At 37.4% G+C, this 22,112-nt stretch overlaps 1 protein-coding gene across 2 annotated transcripts in view; it reads left to right on the forward strand.

The window, feature by feature from the left end:
• WDR11 (WD repeat domain 11) overlaps positions 1-21,557 on the forward strand; it is a 31,554-nt gene extending 9,997 nt beyond the window's left edge. For both annotated transcript variants that reach the window (XM_072340275.1, XM_072340276.1), the window contains exons 12-29: positions 4,643-4,749; positions 5,529-5,604; positions 6,438-6,546; positions 7,093-7,217; positions 7,550-7,697; positions 8,161-8,267; positions 8,556-8,670; positions 10,406-10,577; positions 13,108-13,216; positions 14,186-14,248; positions 14,829-14,894; positions 15,529-15,700; positions 15,916-16,011; positions 16,725-16,890; positions 17,136-17,233; positions 17,920-18,065; positions 18,441-18,520; positions 19,422-21,557. In XM_072340275.1, the coding sequence (XP_072196376.1) occupies positions 4,643-4,749; positions 5,529-5,604; positions 6,438-6,546; positions 7,093-7,217; positions 7,550-7,697; positions 8,161-8,267; positions 8,556-8,670; positions 10,406-10,577; positions 13,108-13,216; positions 14,186-14,248; positions 14,829-14,894; positions 15,529-15,700; positions 15,916-16,011; positions 16,725-16,890; positions 17,136-17,233; positions 17,920-18,065; positions 18,441-18,520; positions 19,422-19,579 (2,113 nt within the window). In that variant the 3' untranslated portion in view covers positions 19,580-21,557. The remainder of the gene's footprint in view (positions 1-4,642; positions 4,750-5,528; positions 5,605-6,437; positions 6,547-7,092; positions 7,218-7,549; positions 7,698-8,160; positions 8,268-8,555; positions 8,671-10,405; positions 10,578-13,107; positions 13,217-14,185; positions 14,249-14,828; positions 14,895-15,528; positions 15,701-15,915; positions 16,012-16,724; positions 16,891-17,135; positions 17,234-17,919; positions 18,066-18,440; positions 18,521-19,421) is intronic.
• The last annotated feature ends 555 nt before the right edge of the window (positions 21,558-22,112 follow it).

The following is a 22,112-nucleotide window of genomic DNA, read 5'->3' on the forward strand; positions in this document are numbered from 1 at the left end:
CCAAATAATTTTATCTTTAAAAATCATACAAAGACTTTGAGTCCTGGATGTGGTCTTCAGGATTTAGCTATCCTAAGGAATGGAGTCATTTTGAAACCTGTTGCATGTGGTGCTTGTGTGTACCCAATGAAATAACTATTTGTGAAACAAACTGCAAAGATATTCAGGATGGTGCTGACCAGGTGTATATTAACAGGCAGGATTAATCTTGCGAAGTAAAATAGTTTAGTAGCAATATTAATAAAGTAAAAATACAATAAAATGTTTATATCAGAGTTGAAGCCTTTTTGAGGCTGAGCTCTTCTTTTTAGTGTTCAATCTACACAAAGAGAAGAATAGTAGTGTCTCAGATTAGCTACATCTAAGAGAACTCATTCTCTAAAACTGCTACCAGCAAAATCACATGTGCATACTTGCATTTGTGGTGTGATTAGCAGACACTTCAAAAATAGAATTCCTCTTTCTGTTCTAATCCATTTGAGTGGTTTTTTGGTGGGGTGTTTTGGTTTGTTTAATGCCACGAAGAATACTTGAAAAATAAATTAAATTTTATATTCTGTTGTGTAGCCTGGGGAGATGCTGGGTTGGTTTCTTTTTCCGCTATAGCTTCTAGAATTCAAAATAAAAACCACTACGAATGCTTCACAGATTAATAAAAAATAGTAATAAAAATTGGAGAGGCAGCTTTGAGAAGGGATTTCTTTTCCTTCCAGTTCATGTCAGTTTCATGTGTTATAGGAAGTATTGTTAGTAGGTGCCTTTCACGTTGCGAAATTTCTGCGGTGTTTAACAAACTTTGAGAATGCCTTTCTTAGCAGTTGTCCTCACCCAGGTGGTATTTTTAGAACACAAAGTGATTGTGAGTTTTGTTCAAAGCTCAATGATTAAATCTTTTAAATATTTATTTTAGTTTCTCAATCCAGCCCTTAATGGCAAGAGTGACTTTCTACATAATCTTCAGAAGTTCCCTGGAGCGCTTTAAGCAGCATAGAAAAAGGCACTGTGGTTATGTTAAATTAGTATTCATGGAGCGTAACAGTTTTTCTTTCAGTGGGAATTCTTGCTTTACTTCTAAAATGCAGATAATTTGCATAATGCCTCTATGTCAGTTTTAACTGAAAACACACCTTCAGGGAGCACCATTTTAGTGTGTAGCTGATAATGCCCTGTAATTGTAACTCAGTGCCTTGTGGTGTGCGAAGAAAAGGTAATGAAACTAAGGATCATTGTATTGGCAGCCATCCTTCACATGTCAGTTGTGCTAAAATAACAGCAAGTAAGTTTTCTAGATGCTAGCAATTATTACACTTTGTGGAGATTTAGTGCTTTTTTTCTTCCAAGCTAGATTATTTGGGCACAGGTAGATTATTTTTAACATGTATTTATTTCTTTTCATGACTGTTAGTTTGCCATTTCACTGGAACTGTGTGGGTTACTAGTTTTCCTTTTGAGGTTAATTTGCTTTCTTTTAGTAATACAGGGCAGGAGGAGGCAGAAATGCTTCAGAGTCCACATAGATGATAGGTCAGTCAGGCTAAGCTAAGAGCATTAGTGGGCAAAAAACAGCAGAGATCATAGCATGTGTAGAATTAGCTGTGAGTTCAGTCTTCCATTAGGATACAGAGAAATGTTATATTTTTTACCAATAAGAGGAATGTGAAGTTGAAAACAACACCAATTCTTACAACTCTTATTTTTTCTGAGTTGAGCAATCTAAATTCTTTTTGTAAGTTATTGATGTAGAGTCACAGAATCGTTTGAGTTGGAAGAGACACTTAAAGGCCATCTGATCCAACTCCCCAGCAATGAACAGGAACACCTACAGCTCAGTGAGCTGTTCGGAGCCTGTCTATCCTGTTCTTGTGTACCTTCAGGGATGGGGCATCTACCAGCTCTGTGGACAGCCTGTTCCAGTTCCTCACCACCCGTGCTGTAAAAACTCTTTTCCTTATATGTAGTGTAAGGTAAGATAGGTGATGATAGTACATCATCAGCGCAGAGGAAAATATGCTCAATGTGTACATAGAAATGCCCTACTGGCTGTAAATAGAATGGCCTGCAGGCAAAACTTGAGGATTGCTGAGTTACATCCAAGTTTTGACAGTTGATTTTATGCTCATTCCCCTTTAGGAAACATTTCTCCCCATCTAGAAAAAAAAGTAATAATTCCTGCACAGAGAAAGATGAATAAAATATTTTCCACTTCTGCCATATGAATGTTGGTGTGCTAGATTTATTTCGGTGGTTTTTGTTATGCCACTTAACACTCATCAGACAATACAATGAAATCTCTGGATCCAGAGCTGAATTCCAAAGTCATCATTATGGCAGGTTGTGGAAAGCAAAAAGTATAAATGGGTTCAAGAAACAAGTGGGCTGTGAAATGTTTGTCTCTCTCCTTTTAGTTAATTGAACTAACAGCTGCCTTGTCGTAAGGTTACAGCAGTTCTTTCTCTACTAGAAAATGTCATTTGTTTCTTTATCCATTTTAGTCTACTCTATAATTTGTCTGCAGTGAAACCATTCATCAGAAGTTTTACACCAGAAGTAACTGAAATAAGTTGCATGTCCAGAATCTCTCAATTTTACATTTTGAAAGAGTAGATCCTTTCTGAGAAACAGATCGCAGATGAACGTAACCTGTAGTACTAGGAGATAAAGTTGTCTCTTATGGAGACATCTTGCAAATGGAATTACTGCAATAGGGAAAGCATTAGTTGTTTCCTTCATTAAAACATAAACCACGGTCTTCATCAGTCTGGGGAATAAGTTCCTTCAGATTTCTCAATTTACACGTATGACAGTGACAGAAAGTTTGTATTGTTTCAGGTGCAAGCTGTTAGCTAGGCTGAGGTTGGCTTTTGATGATGGGTGTCCTGGGATTCTGTTGTCTTTATTGGCACTGACACATGGGCAGCTGGCAGCAAACAAAAGGACTTCTGGTGTTAAATCTGAGCAGATGAGTGAGGGGCAGAAGATGACTCAGGTCTCTGAGTGAGAATGGTGAATAACTGTTGTCAGTAACAATGCATTGTGAATACTCTGTGCTTTGCCCAGAAAAAAGCATGGTGGAATAATAAAGATTGCCAAGGTGTCCGAATTAATGTTTCTTCCATTTCAGAATGCCTCCTGTATTCAGGACTATTTAGAGACTTGAAATGGGAAACATTACTGCAATCATAGGTTTCTGTTCAGTCTTTCTTGTAGTGTTTTGCTTAATAATTGTGTATTTCTCGTGATGATTGAAGCTTCTGGTTAAACTTTTGTTAGTCCTGGTGGGAAAAAGACCGGATTCTGAATTTTTAAGCTTGTTTTGAGGACTTGGAAGCAATGCTTCCCTTTTTGTGTTGTTTTTTAATAGTTTGAATTAGGAAGAAAAGAAAGATAAATATGGCTATAGCTGATGTGCATAAAATCTTATGGGAATGCTTTTTGCTTTTCCTGATCTAAATTGTGTTTAGGAAACTTGGTCTCAGTGCAATGTAAATTGGATTTATTGGTAATAAATGATTAATATGACTCACATGTATTCTTATGACAGACATGGATGTTACAAATGAAGTAATAGAGGACCGAGCTCTCCTGGAGATAATTTTTAGTAATCCATGTTTGAGGAAAACCTAAATCCTTTAATCCCTGTTGAAATTAATTTAGGGACAGGTATTTTAGAACAGTGTCAGTTTTCATTCAGATTTGTTCTTGATTTAATTCGTAGATAGAGCACTGTGTAGGCAGTGGGGTGGGTTGGGCCTTTGGGGTCCTGGGGGGCACCACCACACCTCACTCTCTATCTTGTTGTGGTCTGTGGGGTATCTCAAGAACTTGCCAAACCCAAAGGTGCTGATTTTGTTACATGCATTATAACTTTACATCCTTGCAACACTTGAGGTATTTTGGGTTGTGGCTGCCTTTGCATGTTCTGAAGGAGCAGAAAAAATAATTTGGACAGTGAGTTCGTTTCTGATATCTTGTGAAATGTGTTCAGGGCCTCTCTTGTTTTGTCACTTCTGTTTTTGCATTCTTTAGATAGCAAGATACCCGTCTCCTCACTCTCCTGTCTGTGATTATTTCTCCCTTTTTCTTTGCTTAAAAATCTGAGTTACTTGATGGGCAACCTGTTCCAGTGGGAATAACCAAGGAGGCTGTGGTTGCCCCATCTCTGAAGGCATTCAAAGCCAGGCTGGATGTGGCTCTGGGCAGCCCGGCCTGGTGGTTGACAACCCTGCACATAGCAGGGGTTGAAAACAAATGAGCATTGTGGTCCTTTTCTACCCAGGCCATTCTATGAGTCTATGATTTGGTAATCTGTTCCAGTGCTGAGTACATGAGGGATTTTGCCATAAAAATTACCTGTGCTCCTGACTGAAATTTTAGTTTAACCCAACAAGAACCTTATTGCCAGCATTGTCCTAAAGAAAGGCATTGGTTTTAACTTAAACGAGTAACTTTATTTGTGCATTTATATCGTAGTTGTAAATGCTTAACTTCTTTCTATGCTCAAATATAGTATTTCCATAAAACATAAAAAATTACCTCTGTGCTGTTTTCAAACTTCAAGAATATGCATGAGAATAAATACCACCTCTTCTGTCCATTTGAGTACTGTGATTAATGTACTCCATGTTCTCTCTTCTAATTGTAGGGGAATAGAATGGATCAGCTTGTCTGGTTTTATTTCCTTTGCCACGTCAACACCTAACAACTTAGGGCTGGTAAGGAATGAACTGCAGCTGGTGGACCTGCCAACAGGTTGGTGTTTCCTGAAGCAGCTGTACAAGAGGCTGTTAGATTTGCTGAGGAATCACAAATAAAAGTTGTTACTACTTTATTTTGCCGTGACAACAGAAGGAAAAAATAAATAAAAAAGAATGTAACTTATTCTGCTCTTCCTTGTGAAAACCACATGGTGTGTTCCAGTCGGTGCTTTATAGCCAGACTTGAAACAGTACATTTGTAGAGATTCCTGTGGCTTGAACTAAAAGCATGTGTGTCAGCAGGATCTTGGGAGCATTCACACAACATGACTTTTAGTGGTGTAGCTTGTTGAAAAAAGGCTTGTATTTCCAGGATGTTTTGGCAGAGCCTAAACCCATTGTTACAGGTTATTCCTCTGAGTTTAATAGTCTCTTGTTTTTGTCTTTGAGTTTCTGAGTGGTATAACACTGGTGTTTACAGATAAAACGCACAGATATGTATGAATGTAAAATTGGTATTGTAGTAATTAATAACATAGGATTATTCTATAAAGGATTGGAAGGGTTAAAAATAAGTAAAATAAAAAAATTTGTTTGTTTAAATAAAAACAGAAGAAATGCATCAGTTTCAGATGTTGTGCTCCAGAAACAAGTCGTGGATTGTGATACACAGTAGAATTCACATTCCAGTTTTGAGTTACAGTATAAAAATGACTGGAGTAATGTCAGTTATGCAGGTCACTTGGAGATGTTCTAGGTCGGTGTGATTAAGTGTTTCTCCTTTCCACCCATCATGGTAATTTTTGTGTTCATTGTATCATTATTGTGTTCCAGGCAGGAGCATTCCGTTTCGTGGGGAGAGAGGCAATGATGAACCAGCTATTGAAATGATAAAGGTGTCTCATTTGAAGTGAGTAATTATGACCATTCTGAAGTTAGTAACTAGATTGTGTGGGGATCCTCACAAGAGAATTTAAGAATATCAGCAAGACCATAATATGGCTGAATATTAATATTTAAGAACAGCGATGGGCTTAAATGAAGAGACTACAAAAAGTTGAATGAGAAAAAGAAAGTGTAGTTTATTTGAATAGAGATTAATGAAGCTTAGAGGAGTACATAAAGCTACAGAACCTGTCTGCGTTTTCGTGCAACGTGTGAAAAGTGGAAGATTGAAAATGTTTTCCTAAATGAGCTGCACATATGAAAGATCTGAAGACATGACTGACAGGTAGTTTAATGTAAGAGGATTTTATGTTCATTTATCACTGGATTAGGAAAGTGCCATGTGTCTGGAGGAGAGAAATAAATCTATCCACACTGCAGACTTGGTGCATCTTTCTGATAGATTGTGCAGTCATCGACTTGGGATGAATGTGGCTAAATTAGAGGGGCTGCTGCTTTCTCTGGGTTCCTTCCTTTGTCTCCTGTACAGTAACTGAACAGTGCCACCAACCTGACAGAAGTATGTAATTCTTCTAGCCTTGGAGGAGGCCTTCAGTTCAAACTGAGTCTTAAGCACCTGAGTAACTCAAGGAAATCGCAAGCTTTGGATTGGGATTTGAGCCAAGTTAATTTACTCTTCTCTGTTGTAGTTTCTGAGTTTTAGTTGTGGTGGGTTTTTTTGTTTTTTGTTTTATATTCTTTTCAGATCAGCACTTCTTGGAATATGGATGTGAAGTGAAATGCTTAAATTTAAGTGTAATGATATATCTTGATGTAGTAAATAGCTTTGTGTTTCAGGCAGTATCTAGCTGTAGTATTTAAAGACAAACCACTGGAAATCTGGGATGTCAGAACATGTACTCTGCTCAGAGAAATGTCTAAAAACTTTCCGGCAGTGACTGCTCTGGTAAGGAATAGAATCTTCCTTACTGTTTGTTAAATTTAATTTGTTGCGACTGTGAAAACCTATGAATGTTTCTGCATTGAAGTGTTACTATCTCTGTAGTACAAATGCAAGTGCCTTCTCCCCCCTTTTCTTTTTTCTTTCCCATCTGTTAGCAAATAGAGGAAGAAAAAAGGAGATACTTCTTAGATACTTGGTCTGACTTTTGGGTGATGAAGGAATGTGTCAGATAAAGCAGTCTTCACTGAAACCATTATAATTAACAGACAGTTCTTCCATAAGTTCTGGGAGGAAGCGTAAGAAAGATTTTTTCACAGTAGGGATAGTGAAGCACTGGAACGGGCTGCCCAGGGAGGTGGTAGATGGCCCATGCCTGGATATGTTTAAGGATGGGATGGATGGGGTTGTGAGCAGCCTTGATCTAACTGGAGGTGTTGCGTTCATTGCAGCATATTTGGAACAAGTGATCCTTAAAAGTCCCTTCCAGCTCAAGCAGTTCTATAACTCTGTGATTTGTATATTCCATCTTTATTAAATAAATTTTTTCAGGAGTGGTCACCTTCTCATAACCTGAAAAGCCTGAGGAAGAAGCAGCTCGCAGCCCGCGAGGCCATGGCCAGGCAGACAGTTGCATCAGATACTGAAGTTAGCAGTGTCGAATCTTCTGTTATCAGGTATTTCTGATTCAGATTTAGTGCTTTGATTTATCAGTTGTTAATTTCCCTGTATGCTGTAGATCTAAAAAACAGCTTATTTTCAAGTTGATTACCAGGCAAAACAACTTTCTGTGCCACTCTTTAGCTTTTAGGCATCGATCTCTGATTTACTGCGGAATGAGAAAGTCTGCACCAAGTAGAACTAGTGTCTGTTGCAGATCATTAGTTGCATCATTCTTAAAGTTCTTCTTTTGCCCTCTAAACTTTTCCAGGAGTGTATAAATGAGTTAAGTGTTGCTATTCTGATTTCAAGAAACAAAGACTTCTGCCTCATTGTGTTCATTTCCAAGCTTGTTACAGGAAGCCGAAAGTAAGTCTGAGCTGAGCCAGAACATTTCTGCGAGGGAGCACTTTGTGTTTACAGATACTGATGGGCAGGTCTATCATCTCACAGTAGAAGGAAACACAGTGAAAGACAGTGCAAGAATTCCTCCCGATGTAAGTTTCAATCTCTTGTGTAATGTTTAGATACGATCCCAAAGCAATGGAAAAGTTAATGAATGAATTACTGATTTGTTACATCTGATCTGTATAAAATGAAGCAGAGAGCTATCAAGTTGGAGAAACTTAATTTCTTTTTATTCCTTCTTTTAATTCCTGTGAATACAAATTGCTTTGTTTTTTTGTTTTAGCATAGGCTAGTATTGTGTTCAATAATTGAGGACCATCATGTTGGCATTTCATTGCAACAAGAGATAGACAGCTGATTTCTATTGCTTTAAATCCAGAATTTCCCATGAGGATCACTGACCATGAATAGAATTCTTCCAGTTTTTATCTGAGTAGCATTTGTTTTATTAATTTTATGTAATCATTTTTAATTAAATACTAAAGTTTTCTGTTTATTCCTGTTTGGCTCTACTTACTGTAAGATTTGATCCTGCTTTTGAAATATTTCCAGGGAAGTATGGGTAGCATTACATGTATTGCCTGGAAAGGGGATACCCTGGTTCTTGGAGACGTTGATGGAAACTTAAACTTCTGGGATTTGAAAGCCAGAGTATCCAGGTATGAATGCAAATATTGTCTGGTAAGCTTGTGGTAATGACTGTTAGAATAGAATGATTTTAGTCCCTCATGTTTGGTCTTCACTGTAGGAGGTCATCTCTGGTATTCTTACTTTCGTGATATTTTGGATAGCCAGGTGTACCTATTGTGTTTATATGTATTGTTCTCCTCAGTTCCTTCTCAATTTGTACTGTACTGTGATGTGTAATATTCACAGAAGGGATTTAACTATCCATTATGTTAACACCAGCATGATTGATGGTAATTCTTGTGCTATGCTGTTCTTAGGGGGATTCCTACGCACCGAAGCTGGGTGAAAAAGATACGTTTTGCCCCAGGGAAAGGAAATCAAAAACTTATTGCTATGTACAATGATGGAGCAGAAGTTTGGGATTCAAAAGAGGTAAACGTTGGTTGTGTTTTGTTATGTGTTTCTTTGCAATATACACGTTGCTTCTGAAAATCAGGAAAAGTCTAAGATTAAGTTTTATATATTCATGATATCTTGCTGACAGTTGTATGCTAAAATTGTGTGGCCTTTCTCAGAGGGTTTTTAGTTCCTGTAAACCATTTTTAAGTTGTCATCAGCTGTGAGAAGTACCTCTCACTTACAAGCTGACAACATGTCTGAGATGTTCTTTGTTATTCTCTTGTAATGTTTTTGAGGCAGACATTCAAGATTTCAGGGGAGGGTCTCAGTTTCAGAGTTTTAATCTTTGGATAATAGAGTATCATTACTAAAGCTTTCCTACTTTCTGTGCATATTAAAGTGCATGGTATTTCAGTGCATGGATTTAATTTCATTAATTGTTGGGGAATACCAGAAATTCAGGCAGTTGTTAATTAACATTGTCTAGATTCTCATCCTATTCCAAAATCCTATACTAAAAAAATAAGGTTCAGGAATCTTCTTGAGTGCTCTTCTTAGGTCTAGTGGGGGATTACGGTTATCATGGGGAAGGAAGCATAGTTAAACATTTCAACTTATACCCCTGGGATAAGTTTAGGGCACCAAACAAGAATTTTATTTGCTTTCCTTTTACTTTGTAGTGAGCGCAAGTTTTTAACTGAGACTGAATTTGAGTAAAAGGAAAGTCTTTACTGATAATTAGAGTTGGCCAGTAGATAATGATCAACAACCGAATGATGTGGGCAGAGTCAAATATTAATTAACCCACAAATCTCCTCTTCAAGACCATTTGAAAAGTTTTGATGCAGTGGAATCCTCCTCCAGTAGGTTTACTCCTCATTTCTTAGGACAAGAGGAGTTTCTTACATGAAAGAATTTAAAATGGATTCACAGTTTCAGGTGAAATTGTTCCAGAATATCTGATAATGTAGCTTTATAGACCTGTCCTTAGAACATCACCTTTGCCTACAACCAATTAGCCAATATTTCTGCATTTCTTTCTTAATTCCCTCATTGGTAATAGTACTAGAGCGGATAAGAGCAGTGTGGCATACATCTCCACGTTGGACTCTAAAATAAATGAAGGGAAACAACAGAATGCTGATTGTAGTGGAGGCTTTGTTAATATGTCCTTATTTTTGCAATTGTAATGTTAGCGGTATTACAGAAGGGTTGCAAAATGTCTGACTACTGATCAGTGCTTAGAAACATAGGTCTGTGGTTAAAAACATATCTCAGGTGTTGTGTTGGTTTGGTTTTTTTTGAACAGTTAATCATCACGCTCCCATAATACTATGTTAATATTATGCTTAAATATATTTCTAGGCAAGTATGGTATTTATTGAGAAAGTTCATGAAAGAGCATGAGTTAATCTAGCATAAAGGCATCAAAGCAGAAGCAAAGGATTGGAGTTGACAAAGGGTTTTCCCAATTTGCCATGGAAATTTTATTACGGGAAAGATAACAAAAGGGGAGTTATGCAGTTGTATTCAAAGAGAGTTTTTTCTTAGTTACCGGTTGGGGAAAAAATATTGTTTTGGGGCGACTAAGTGCCTTACTTAAAGATTTGAGCACTTCCAACTCTCCAGAGGAGACCGAGATTGAAATGATTTACGACCAAGTTCACGTTTTATTGCAAATCTTGTGGCATGCCTCACGGGCATGTGACAGTCTTATGCTGTATGATGGAGATCCTACTTAAAGTGAAAAATATCTCAACTTTTCAAGGTACAGATGGTGAGCAGTTTAAGAAGCGGAAGAAATGTGAATTACCGAATCCTGGATGTAGACTGGTGCACTTCAGACAAAGTTATCCTGGCATCAGATGATGGGTGCATTAGAGTTCTGGAGATGTCCATGAAGCCATCGTGTTTTAGAATGGATGAACAAGACTTATTAGGTAGGTTGATTTCTATTTTGCTATTCACTGCAAGATATTTCATTTTGAAAGAGAACACTAAAAATGTTCTTTAGTAGAAAATAAAATTGTCGTATGTGGATGATTAGGTACTGTTTGTCACAGTTGAAACTAAAATGAATCAAACCATGCAGATAAATGGTAAACACAGAAAACTGGTGAGTTAGAGAACACTGTTTTTAAATTAGGAATCAGTTGAGTGCAGTGAGTCGCTGTCCAGAATTAGTAATGCTTTCTGTAGGTTACTACTGTACTTCATAAATATTTTTATTTGAATCTGTGTTAATTTTCATGTAAAAAATCAGATTGAAACTGGTAAGTAATCAGTTCAATCACACAGTTTGTAAAGATACATAAGTGGTACTACTAAAAAGATTCCTCTGTGTGCACGATTCTGTTATTGATCTGGGAAACTCCAAATGAAAATTAAAACCAATTCCTTGTCATGATTCAGTCCATTACAGTTCCTTCCTGGTAAGCTGCTGACAAACCAGTAACTAAGGAACCTTGCTGGACTGACAGTCCTGTCAGTTGACATCCTTTGTTTTTCTTATGACAGTCCACACTGGCAGTTGTAACACGGAGCTGTATTCATGACTGAGTACATTTGCACAGAATCTTCATGTGGATAATACATACTGCTTTCTTTTGCTTCATACTAAGTTTCTTCACCTGAAGGCTTAAAAGGATCAGTGTTGTTTTGTAAGCTGGCAACCACTTAGGTTACTTTGATTAAAATAAACTCTTTGTATTTCAGCTGTCGAACAAGCAATTTGATCTAATGGCACGTTGTTTCTCAGACTTCAAAAATCAATTCTCTTTAATCTTGCTGTGGCTAGGCATTTAGCCTTCTTTTCATTGTAACTAGAAAAACAAAATCCTCAGAAGTTCATATATTGCAAGACTTAGAATGGCCTGCCTGCCGGCGACTGCTTAATGCAGGTAGATGTTCTTCAATTTCATATATCAAAGAATGTTTTCTAATTGGAAAAAATAATAAAGAAAAATACATTCAAAGAAATTCTTCTGGATTTTGAAATACCATTATTCAGAGAAGGTTGTTTCCCAGTATAAAGTATGGCTTAAAGTACAGCTGAATGGTAAGTTTTGATCACTTACCCCAGGAGAATGATGTGCGTATGACCTCCTGAGGACTTTTTTTCAAGGTGAGGCCAGTCTGCTCTGCAGGGAGTCACCCAGCACAGGAGCATCCTCAAAGGAAAAGGAGATTGAACCACAAGTCGATTTTACCATGAAACATTACTAATAGCAAACTGATACTATTCATGGGTAAAATAGTTAACCAAGTCCCACTCTTTCCATAGGCAGCTATGCAGAAAGATTATATTTCCTGATGCTCATAGTGCCCTATAGAAAAGGAGTGTGGGTATGGACTACGTCTGTGATCTTGGGCCCAGAACAAAAGGGAGGGGGCTATGAAGATGCTTTTCATAATGTCTTGGAGGTCTTAAGAAGTTCTCTCTAGAGAAAGACAGGATAGATTGTGAGAGATGTCATTAACCACCTTCACCTTTGTGTTTTTACTGTTTCACTTGTAGCTCAGGCCCATCTGCACAGGTTCCCTAGAGCGTTCAAATCAGGAAATAATTAAATTGCCTCATTATTGAACTTCTGAAGTATATGAGGAGTTTTTCCTTTTTTTCTGCTGTTATAAATAACTGCTTTTGTTGTGATATTTTTTTTTGTCAGTCCTGCCATGACTCATTAATCTCCTTAAAGCCAATAGATTCTGATTATGATGCTCATAAAAAACAACAACAAAACAACACAAAAAACAATGATGTGGGAAATGATGGTGTGGAGTGTTTGGGGAAAAACATCGTTTATCACAGCCATTATTTTTAATCAAAAGAATTTCTAAATATTTATTTAATAATGTAACTGGTTGCTATCTGGTTCATCCATAAGTCACTGTGTATTATTTACTCCATAACATCCAAACCTTATCCTGAATACAGAGTCTCTGACCTCTATATTTGCATATCACAGGTAGTGCTATAATTTTCACCTTTTTTCTCTGCAAATATAAGCAGGTATTTAACTTCACAACATCCCTCTGGATGTTATATCCCTACGTGGTATGTTGCAGGAGCTCTGATTGCAATTTGAAAGTAAACTGCACGTTATGGTGCATTTGATGTAGCTGTACTTGCTTTCAAGCATGCTCTTGTGGCATCCGTAATTATTATGTATGGCTCTGCTCAATGTTAGTATGTCGTGTTCCAGAAGTCTGTAAATAAATTTGATATGGGATGTCTTGAAATTCTCATTTGAACACGATTGATAACCCTGTGCCTTCTATAAAATGCTGTTGCTTAAATGTAACAATAAGCTTTTATCTCCAGTAACGCGTGCTGTGTGTATACATATGACTGTGTGACTTAGGATTCCCTTCTGGTGCTTACAAACAAGGTGGTACATTTAATGGTTTACTGAACAGAATGTTTCTGCACTTCGCCATTCAACAACAAATCTTTTCTGTTTGTTTCAGAACCTGCATGGTGTCCCTACCTACTTGTTCCAAGGGCTTCTTTAGCATTGAAAGCATTCCTGTTGCATCAGCCATGGAATGAAAAGTATTCTCTGGATGTTATGAACGTGTAAGGAGGTGGTTTTTGAATTCTATTTGTATATCTTTTATCAGTATTATTGTGCGAATAACTCTTAGCAAACTTTCTTAGCACTTTCCTTTATTGCATTTGTTTACTGTGGGTGATTGCTGACCCATAAAAAGATTGTAAATGCAGTAAGTACATGCTCAAAAGATACTGCAGTACACAATTAGCAGTATATAAGAATTGTGCTCAAAGGTAATAAACTCAAAAACTTTTAGTATTCTCTGATTTGGTATGAATAAATATGAAGCATATACAACACAACTTCTTGACAATAAGGGAGCTTCAGGTCATGGGATAAATAAATAAAAGGAGTCAGTCTTAGAAAATTTTCATTAAAAGGATACATAGAAAGAGTTGCATTACAAGAATGTAACTGCTAAGCTTTCAGTATTGAAATCATAGAATTACAGAATGGCTTGGGTTGGAAGGTCCCCAAGGATCATTAAGTTCCAACTCCCGTGTTACAGTCAGGGCCACCAACCTGCAGATCTGCTACTGCCCAGGTCTTCATCCACCCTGGTCTTGAAAGCTTCCAGGGATGGGGCATCCACAGCCTCTCTGGGCACCCTCAGCACCTCACCACTCTCTCTGCAAAGAACTTCCCTCTGACATCTTATCTAAGCCTTCCTTCCCTTGGGAGGAGTGTAAGACAGAAAGTAATTTAATAGTGGGCTTGGTGTTGGCATTTTCATTAATTTCAAGTGAAAAAAAAACAGAGAGGGAAAAGGAAGATGGGTTATTCTGACTCTGGGGTTGAGCGAGAGCAGACGGTCTTGGATAAGACTGTCATGAAATCAGCGTTTAGACAAAAATCTTGCAGGAAGGCTTTCTTTAGAATTATACTAGATTGGTTTCATACATATGTATATGCTCTTTTTACTAACAGTAATACACTTCTTTTACTGATAATGTCTCATCTTGGTAATGGACTTTCTTTTTTTTTTAATGCAGTGATTATCCAGAGGATGAAAACATCAAAAATCTGATTCAAGAGCAGCTGAATTCACTGTCAAAGTAAGAGTTTTCCCATTAATGTTTTATTAATTATTTATTATTCAATGTAACGTTCATGCTCTCTGCTCACAAAGAAAACAGGTTTTTGGCACTCTGTTTGAACTATGATAGCTAGGTTTGAAGCTTTTCCATTTTCCCTTTTCTTTCATTTAATAGGATGGAGAAAATAAATAACTTAGAGCACTTTCAGCCACTTCGAAAAATATATAAAAGCTCTAACTTCATCCACTGCATAAGTATGCAATTATTTGTAATTTAAATAATTTTGTAATTTGTAGAATCAGTGCAGACTGAATTACAGCATTGTATACACCCTTGTGGTTGTTTCCTTTATTACAAGAATAAGGTGCTCCTGGCAGACTCACTGTTGGTATTAAACACGTAGAGTAAATTGCTCATTGTGATTATTACATGCCATTAATTGCTTGTTGCAATTACTTTCATAGATACATTTATTCATCTCAGAAAAGAAATTGTATATTTTTTGTTTTGTTTTACTTTTTATTTGTTAGATAATATATGGCTGACAAATATCTTGCACAGCATTTTATAGGTTTCTTATGGATTTCTCCTTTTGCAGTGACATCAAGAAGCTTCTCCTTGATCCAGAGTTTACTCTTCTACAGAGATGTCTCCTAATTGCCAGGTAGCAGATATTCAGAGAACTGTATGAAACATGTCACAATAAAATCCTTATCCACGCAATGCATATGAATGTGTTAAAACTTAAGGTGCCAGCTAACTCTGTGTTCGCACAGTGAAGCTGCTGAAGCACTTTGCTGTGCAGCTACAAGAGTGTTTTCAGGTCTGAAAGTGAAAATGTTACATAGCTGGGGGAGTTCTGATTGCTTATTGAATATGCAGATTCTCCTTCAGTCTTCATGATGGTTTCATAAATGCATTTCTGCTCTAATGTATTCAACATAACACCTGTACAGCACTCCAAGGCCATAATTGAGAACTTTGCAACATAGTGTAAGCATGGGAGGGCTTATGTCTTTTGTTCTGTAAACAATGTTGTTGATTAAGTGTAAAATAATAGTTTAAAAAAATCCACCACTTACAAGCTGAATGTTCAGTGAGTTTATTTGCTGTTGTGAAAGTCTTTTGGCCAACCTCTTACCTATCTTTCTGCATCTTTTCTTGTAGTTTGTCCCATTGATAATGCAGAATTGTACCCACAATAATGCAACTTCTTTGTAAAAGGACATGTTAAATGTGTATTATTTCTGTCTTTAAAAGTACTCTCTTGTTTCTCACGTTGAATTCTGTTTTCTCAGACTGTATGGGGATGAGTCTGAACTGCATTTCTGGACCATTGCTGCCCACTATTTGCATGGTTTGTCCAAGGAAAAACTTGCAAAACCAACAGATCCAGTTATCCTTCAAGAACAGCTGGCTAATCCATTGGATATATGCTATGACATACTATGTGAAAATCATTACTTTCAGGTATTCCAAGGAATTACAAATTATGCAGGGAAAAGCCTTAAGATATATATTTAACTTCTATTGTAAGCACACAACTCTGAACTGAGTCATTCCCTGTTATTTAAATGGGAGTTTTTAGAATTTCCCAACTATTTCCTTGTTGTATTTTTTTTTTTAATTGCTCTCTTCTCTCTATTCTCTTAGTCTTATATTCTTAATAATTCTTCCTCATTCAGAAATTCCAGCTTGAAAGGGTAAATCTCCAGGAGGTGAAGAGATCAACATATGATCATACCAGGAAATGTGCTGACCAGCTTCTTCTCTTGGGCCAGGTTTGTGGGTAATATTTGAATTTTGTGTCCTTCTTCTCTGTCTATTTTATATAACATGTGTTTTATCTTATGTTGTTTCATCCCATTATGTACTTTTTGCTGTCTTAATGTGTTATTATGCTGTAGCCTCCATGTAACTGCATGGTGTATTATAATGCATGTATCATATTCATGGGAACCATATAAAAGCCTTAGTAGTAGTTGGTGTATGAGCCTCCCTGGTTCAGCTCTTGAGCGGCTACTCTAGGGGAGATGGCTGTCTACTTACTTGAGATGCCTAACATTTAAATGGATGAATTCCTCCTTTGTTTGAAAATACCAGTTATTAAATCAGCCCTTCAGCTCCTGGTTTCTATATCTCTATGATTGTATTTCCCCTCTGCTTATTTTAAGTGCTTCTTTTCCTTTTATAACTTTGCTAAGATTCAAGGAAATAAATGTTCTCAATTAAACTTTTCTTTTGCCCCTAGAAGAACTCTTAGGCTGTGGTTAAACACTGTATGAATGATAAGTGCTATCCTAAGGTTGCTGTACTGAATTAAAGCTATAACCATTACTTTCCCACTACGTATCTCTGTAGTCTGCTTTTAAATAACTTTCATTGTGTTTGTTCCATGTCTTAAAAAGAGTAAAAAAAAATAGATATATATATGAAGACTTCTGTTTGAGAGTGAATGAGTTGAAGTCAAAGCTGTATGTTTTCCTCTTGTCAGACTGACAGAGCAGTACAGCTGCTGTTAGAAACAAGTTCAGAGAATGCACATTACTACTGCGATTCACTCAAAGCTTGCTTGGTAACAACTGTCACATCATCAGGTCCATCTCAAAGCACCATCAAGCTGGTAGCAACCAACATGATAGCTAACGGAAAGCTCTCAGGTAAAATGGGACTTGAATTTTATGTTAGCTTATAAATTAGCAATTCTGGTTGTTATTAGTGCTTGTAATGCCACAGGGAGTGGAATGAGTCCTATAGCATATGTAAAATGAAGGAATGCTAGGAAGGAGGTATACTTAATAGTATATATAGTATATATCTTTTTTCTGGTGGCGAATGATCTAGTCACATCTGTGCAGTAATGCTTTTTTTTCCTTATTATATATTCTAATTCCTTATTTTCCAGAGGGTGTTCAGTTGCTGTGTCTGATAGATAAGGCTGCTGATGCTTGTCGCTACTTGCAGACTTATGGTGAATGGAATCGTGCAGCATGGCTTGCAAAGGTATGCAGTTTCTCTGCTTTCACTGTCCTAACATGAATGACCTAAATATGTATGAAGGACAGTATTAAGATCTCTAAAAATCTGAATATAATATCCGTTCTTTCCATGTTTTAAGCTATAAGAAACCAATCTGTTTAGCCAGCACTCACAGGTCCTTCAGCATTTTGACTACTGAGGTCTGTCCTGGTCATCCAAATGACAAGATTTGCCCAAAAAGTAGTAGCAATACTGAGGTTTTCTAACTTCAGTTTATGAAATTGTACACTCACAACAACAGAGAATTCATTGTGAACTGCAGAAACCTATTCCTGGAAGTGGATAAGTAATGAAGCAATGATTTAGTGCTGAGCTCCATGTAGCATTTGAGCTGATCTTAACAGTGGCACCCACATTAGCACCAACCTCAGTTTCACTGTGTACACATTATAAAATTATATACCCGTAGAAGTACCTAGACTTAGCATTAATAGTCTATGTTAAATTGTGTAAGAAACAAGAGTCACTGAGGGTCTGACATATCTGTGAAATTCCTTTTTTCTTCACTGTATTTGCTCAAAGGATTAGGATGCTTTTTGAAATAAAAATGGGAACTCGAAATGCTTTTCCTTCTGCCCAAAGGACTGGAAGAAGTGAAAGAAAGCTCTGTATAGTTAGAATTAATCATCATTTTTTTCCATCTCATGAAGGTTCGCTTGAACTCGGAGGAGTGTGCTGATGTGTTAAAGCGTTGGGTGGATCACCTTTGCTCTCCCCAGATCAACCAGAAGTCCAAAGCCATTCTTGTCCTCCTGTCACTTGGATGCTTTACGAAAGTTGCAGAGATGTTGCACAGGTAAAACTGAAAGAGCATCATCTGTGTTTTATGGATGCAGAAGCTCAGAAGTCAAGGGGGAAGGAGAGGGCCTACAATTTGCTTTTAGACATTTGTTTCTATTTCAGTGTGTGTTTTGGTGTGTGTGTGTGTGTGAGAGAGATGTGGGACTGTGAATATATGCCATGGTGGCAGCTCAGTGGTGACACTGTTTAACCCCAGGGATGTTCAGAAGCCCAGTGCAGCTGTCAGTACAGAAGAGATCTGCCACTCCAGAGCTGTATGCAAGCTTTTAGAAAGTCTGTGTGCAAGTGTTTTGATGCAATGTTGAATATTTTTCTGTTTTCCTGTCCTAACAAATAATTCCTTCCCCCCCCCCGCCCCTATGTTTTGCAGTATGAGATACTTCGATAGAGCGGCTTTATTTGTTGAAGCTTGTCTGAAGTATGGGGCATTTGAAGTCAATGATGATACAAATATCCTTTTTCTGAAATCCTGTCTTTGCATCTGTGTTACTTATTTACAGTTTTGTGTGAGTCAGTGTTAGGTTAACCAGCCTGCACAGGAACAGAAGATTCTGCTTTTGTTTTCCAGGATACGGGCTTGAAGGAGGTGTGAGAAAATAACTATAAAGGAATCATTTGCATAGATACATAAAACCTCCATCTGATGCTCTGTGAGGTCAGTGGCACCGGAAAACAAAGTTAAAAATAGAAGGACAGATGATAAAATGTTCTTTACAGAACTCAGAAGTTGTTACTTCAGACTATATGGTAGGGTCAGGGGTTTGACAACCAGTACTGACAACCCTACTGCTACTGACTGAAATCCTATATGAAGGCTTCAGTTCTGGGAAGGTAAAAACAAGTGAAGTTGAAGGTCAGGATTCAGGGTGATCTGAAAAGGTACCTAAAGCATTCTGCAGCCCTTCTGGTCTGATTGTGAACTCTGAACATTTGCCCTAACACTTTTATTTAGGTGTATACAGTAAACTATAATGCACACTTGACTGCCATCTTTGATAACTCAAAGCCACTTTCCCATTATGGGAAATGATGTCAGACATATCAAACTTGAGACCATGTGATCTACCAGTTTCTTTCACAAGTTCTGATGTGATATTACTGTATGTGCTTCTGCTTACCTGGAATTTGTCTGTTTTATCTTATAGCACTTCATGTATCGCCTGAGAAATGGTAATACGCATTCAGCAGTAGATTTTAAAGCAGCATTTTTTTCCTGTTTTTTGGTTTAGAACATTCAGCAGCAATGTTCAGCATTTTCAGCTTAGGGGAGAGCTAAGGTGCGAGTTTAGAAAATGGGTTCTGGTATTTGTATGTTGCTTTTCATGTGTGTCTTCCTTAACGCTTCGTTTACATAAACTGATCCATGCTGTCTATGCAGATTATGCCAGGGGCTTGAAGCTCCTGGGCTTTAGGCAAGGAGCTATTTTCTTTGCCTCAAAAGCAGGAGAAGCTGGAAGAGATTTATTGGTTGAGCTCAAGCAGCCTAAAGTGGAAACGACAGAAGAGTAATAATTCTATGTTTGCTGCTAAAGGGAGTTTTTCTGTCAAACTGGATTGCTATTTCACTGTATGAAAATGTGTTTTCTCTTAATCACTGTAATAGCTCATGTGTGATTTGAGCAAATAGCGTTAAACATATGAGGAGACTAATTAAAGATGTCTTCATTTTCAAGAGAGAAGGAAAAAAGACGTTGATAAGTTTCTACATGAGTATCTCCAACTTTGTCAACTGCAGCAGAAATCAAACTTAAAATGCTGGAGGTGTTCAGTACCTGTGTAAGAGCCCACTTCGTTGACTTCCAAAAATCAAATCTTTATGGTTCTTCACCACTGTTGTGTTTATATGTATAAATGATTCAGTCTGTACTATAAAAATAGGAATTTATGTAAAGAAAAAAAAAATACAGATCACAAAACACAAAAATTATTCCTGGAAAGTTATGTTTTCTCAAAGCCAATTTTTCTCTTTAAAAATTACTGTTCTTTTACATGAGTTCCCTTTATTGTCTTTTTCATACCGGGATGGAATGGAATCCTTAACAGATTTATTTATGAAGGATTCCTAACGTTCTAGAGACCCCATGACATGTCTTCTTTTTCAATTAAGATATTGTTTGGTGTTATTCTTAATTGAGCACTGCCTGCACACCTTCGGGACTAAATTCTGCCTTGTCTCGATTGTTTAATGGGATCAAAGGATGGGAAAATTATCCTACCTCAAAAAGTGGTAAGGTGGGCTCCTACAGAATGTTCAGAGGGCTGCTGATGCTCTCCCCACAGTTATTATTTTGTAAGGTATTTCAACATGTCTTGAATTAAGACGTGGAAAAAACAATGGGTGAAGCAAAAAATGTTGTTGTTTTTTTTTCAGTACTTTATATGATAGCACATCTTGTGGTCCATATACTTAAGGATGCTACTGACAGCGTCTCTCATCATTTTTGTGCCAGTATTTCAGCAGGATCAAAGCAGCTTCCCACAGTATTTTAGTGTTGATGTGTTTGTTTTCGTTATTGTTCCTTGCATTACGAGCATCTCTTCTATTTATTACTGTTTGACTGAAAGCATCCACTCTTCAGCTGCAAAATCTAAGGTTAGACTGCATTTGCAAATGGAAGACCGTGGCATGAGAAAGTAAGTCTTGGCTGAAAAGGTTACTTATTTAAAGGGAGTGGTTGGAGCTGCTGAAGTTCATTATGCAGTAGTGAGAAGAATTGAATCACGTAAGAAGTTTCCCATCTGAATGTAACTGCTTTACTGCTTAACGTGTCTTTGATTCTTCTTCTGCTTGAAGGTTCATTAATGCACATTCTGCCTTCCTTCTTAGAGGAGCAGTAGCTTTGTTGCCTCTCTTCAGCTCTGTAAGCCTTCTAATTAAAATCTAGCATAGCATTTCTGAAAACACGCAGGTTTGAATTTCCCATAATGATGGTTCTTATACAAATCGAAAATGTTTCGTTGCTCTAAAAGTGAATGTTTGTATGGATAAGGTAAGGTATCTTACATAGGTTCTCCCACATCTTATATACATTACTAAAGATGTTCAGTGTCTTATGTATGATGCTTACACACTTGCATGGGAAAAACAGTATACAAAGAAATTTGCCTTAAGTATTAGCTGGTGCGCAACAGAGTTAAGCAAGATTAAATGTCATTATCAGTGGGCTAAATTCAGGCTGGCACTGGCTACAACAGCACTCCTGAGTTCTTCTGCTTGATTTCAATAGCAGTAGTATGGGAGGGGGACACCAGAGACTTAATATAATCACATTCAGACTTTGGTGATTACACAGAATGGTTTATCGTTGGGTCTCTGGCAAAGGCCTTTTGATACTGAATGTTTCTATATACTTTCAAGTGTGAAGGTGCAGGATACCGTGTGCTATTCCCTAATGAAACTTTTATGATGAAAATACAGTGTGGAAGTGATTTAAAAGTTTCTTTAGATAGAAGTGCAATCACAGTAATAAAAGAAAAAATCTTTCTAAATCCACGTGTCTGTATTTAATGCAGAAATGTCATCTGTTGCCATTGGACTGAATGCTGATGGTGTAGTTGTTATTTTGCCTTCTGGACTGGAACGGTGTTCATGGCTGCTTTTAGAGGGGGAAGTGATCACCCTTGATATGTATTAGGTGCAATTTCCCTACACTGCTGAGTATGGGAAGTGCTGGAATGCAGTTTAGTTTGCTGAATGCGGCACATCAACTGTTTGATGCGTCTGCAGTGAAAGGAGGTACCTAACATTTCTGTACCGAGTCTGAAAGATCAGATGAGAAAGGTAACTAAGCTTGCCTTGGTTGTGCTGAGGTCTTACCCTACACGATCTGTCACATGATCTGAGTGGTCAGAGATGTGGGTTCATGGTTGGACTTGTTGATCTGAGTGAACTTTCCAACCTGAATGATTCTATGAAACTTAAAAACATGTTTCGTGGCTCTGATAATCCAAGCAGAATCATTTAGTGGGGAACCCAATTTCAGATAACACTGTGACAGCTGTATTGCTTCCATTGATCCATTTGTGTCTTTCTGATAGCGTG

The sequence above is a fragment of the Excalfactoria chinensis genome, chromosome 6, assembly GCF_039878825.1.
Source record: "Excalfactoria chinensis isolate bCotChi1 chromosome 6, bCotChi1.hap2, whole genome shotgun sequence".
NCBI classification, from domain to species: Eukaryota; Metazoa; Chordata; class Aves; order Galliformes; family Phasianidae; genus Excalfactoria; species Excalfactoria chinensis.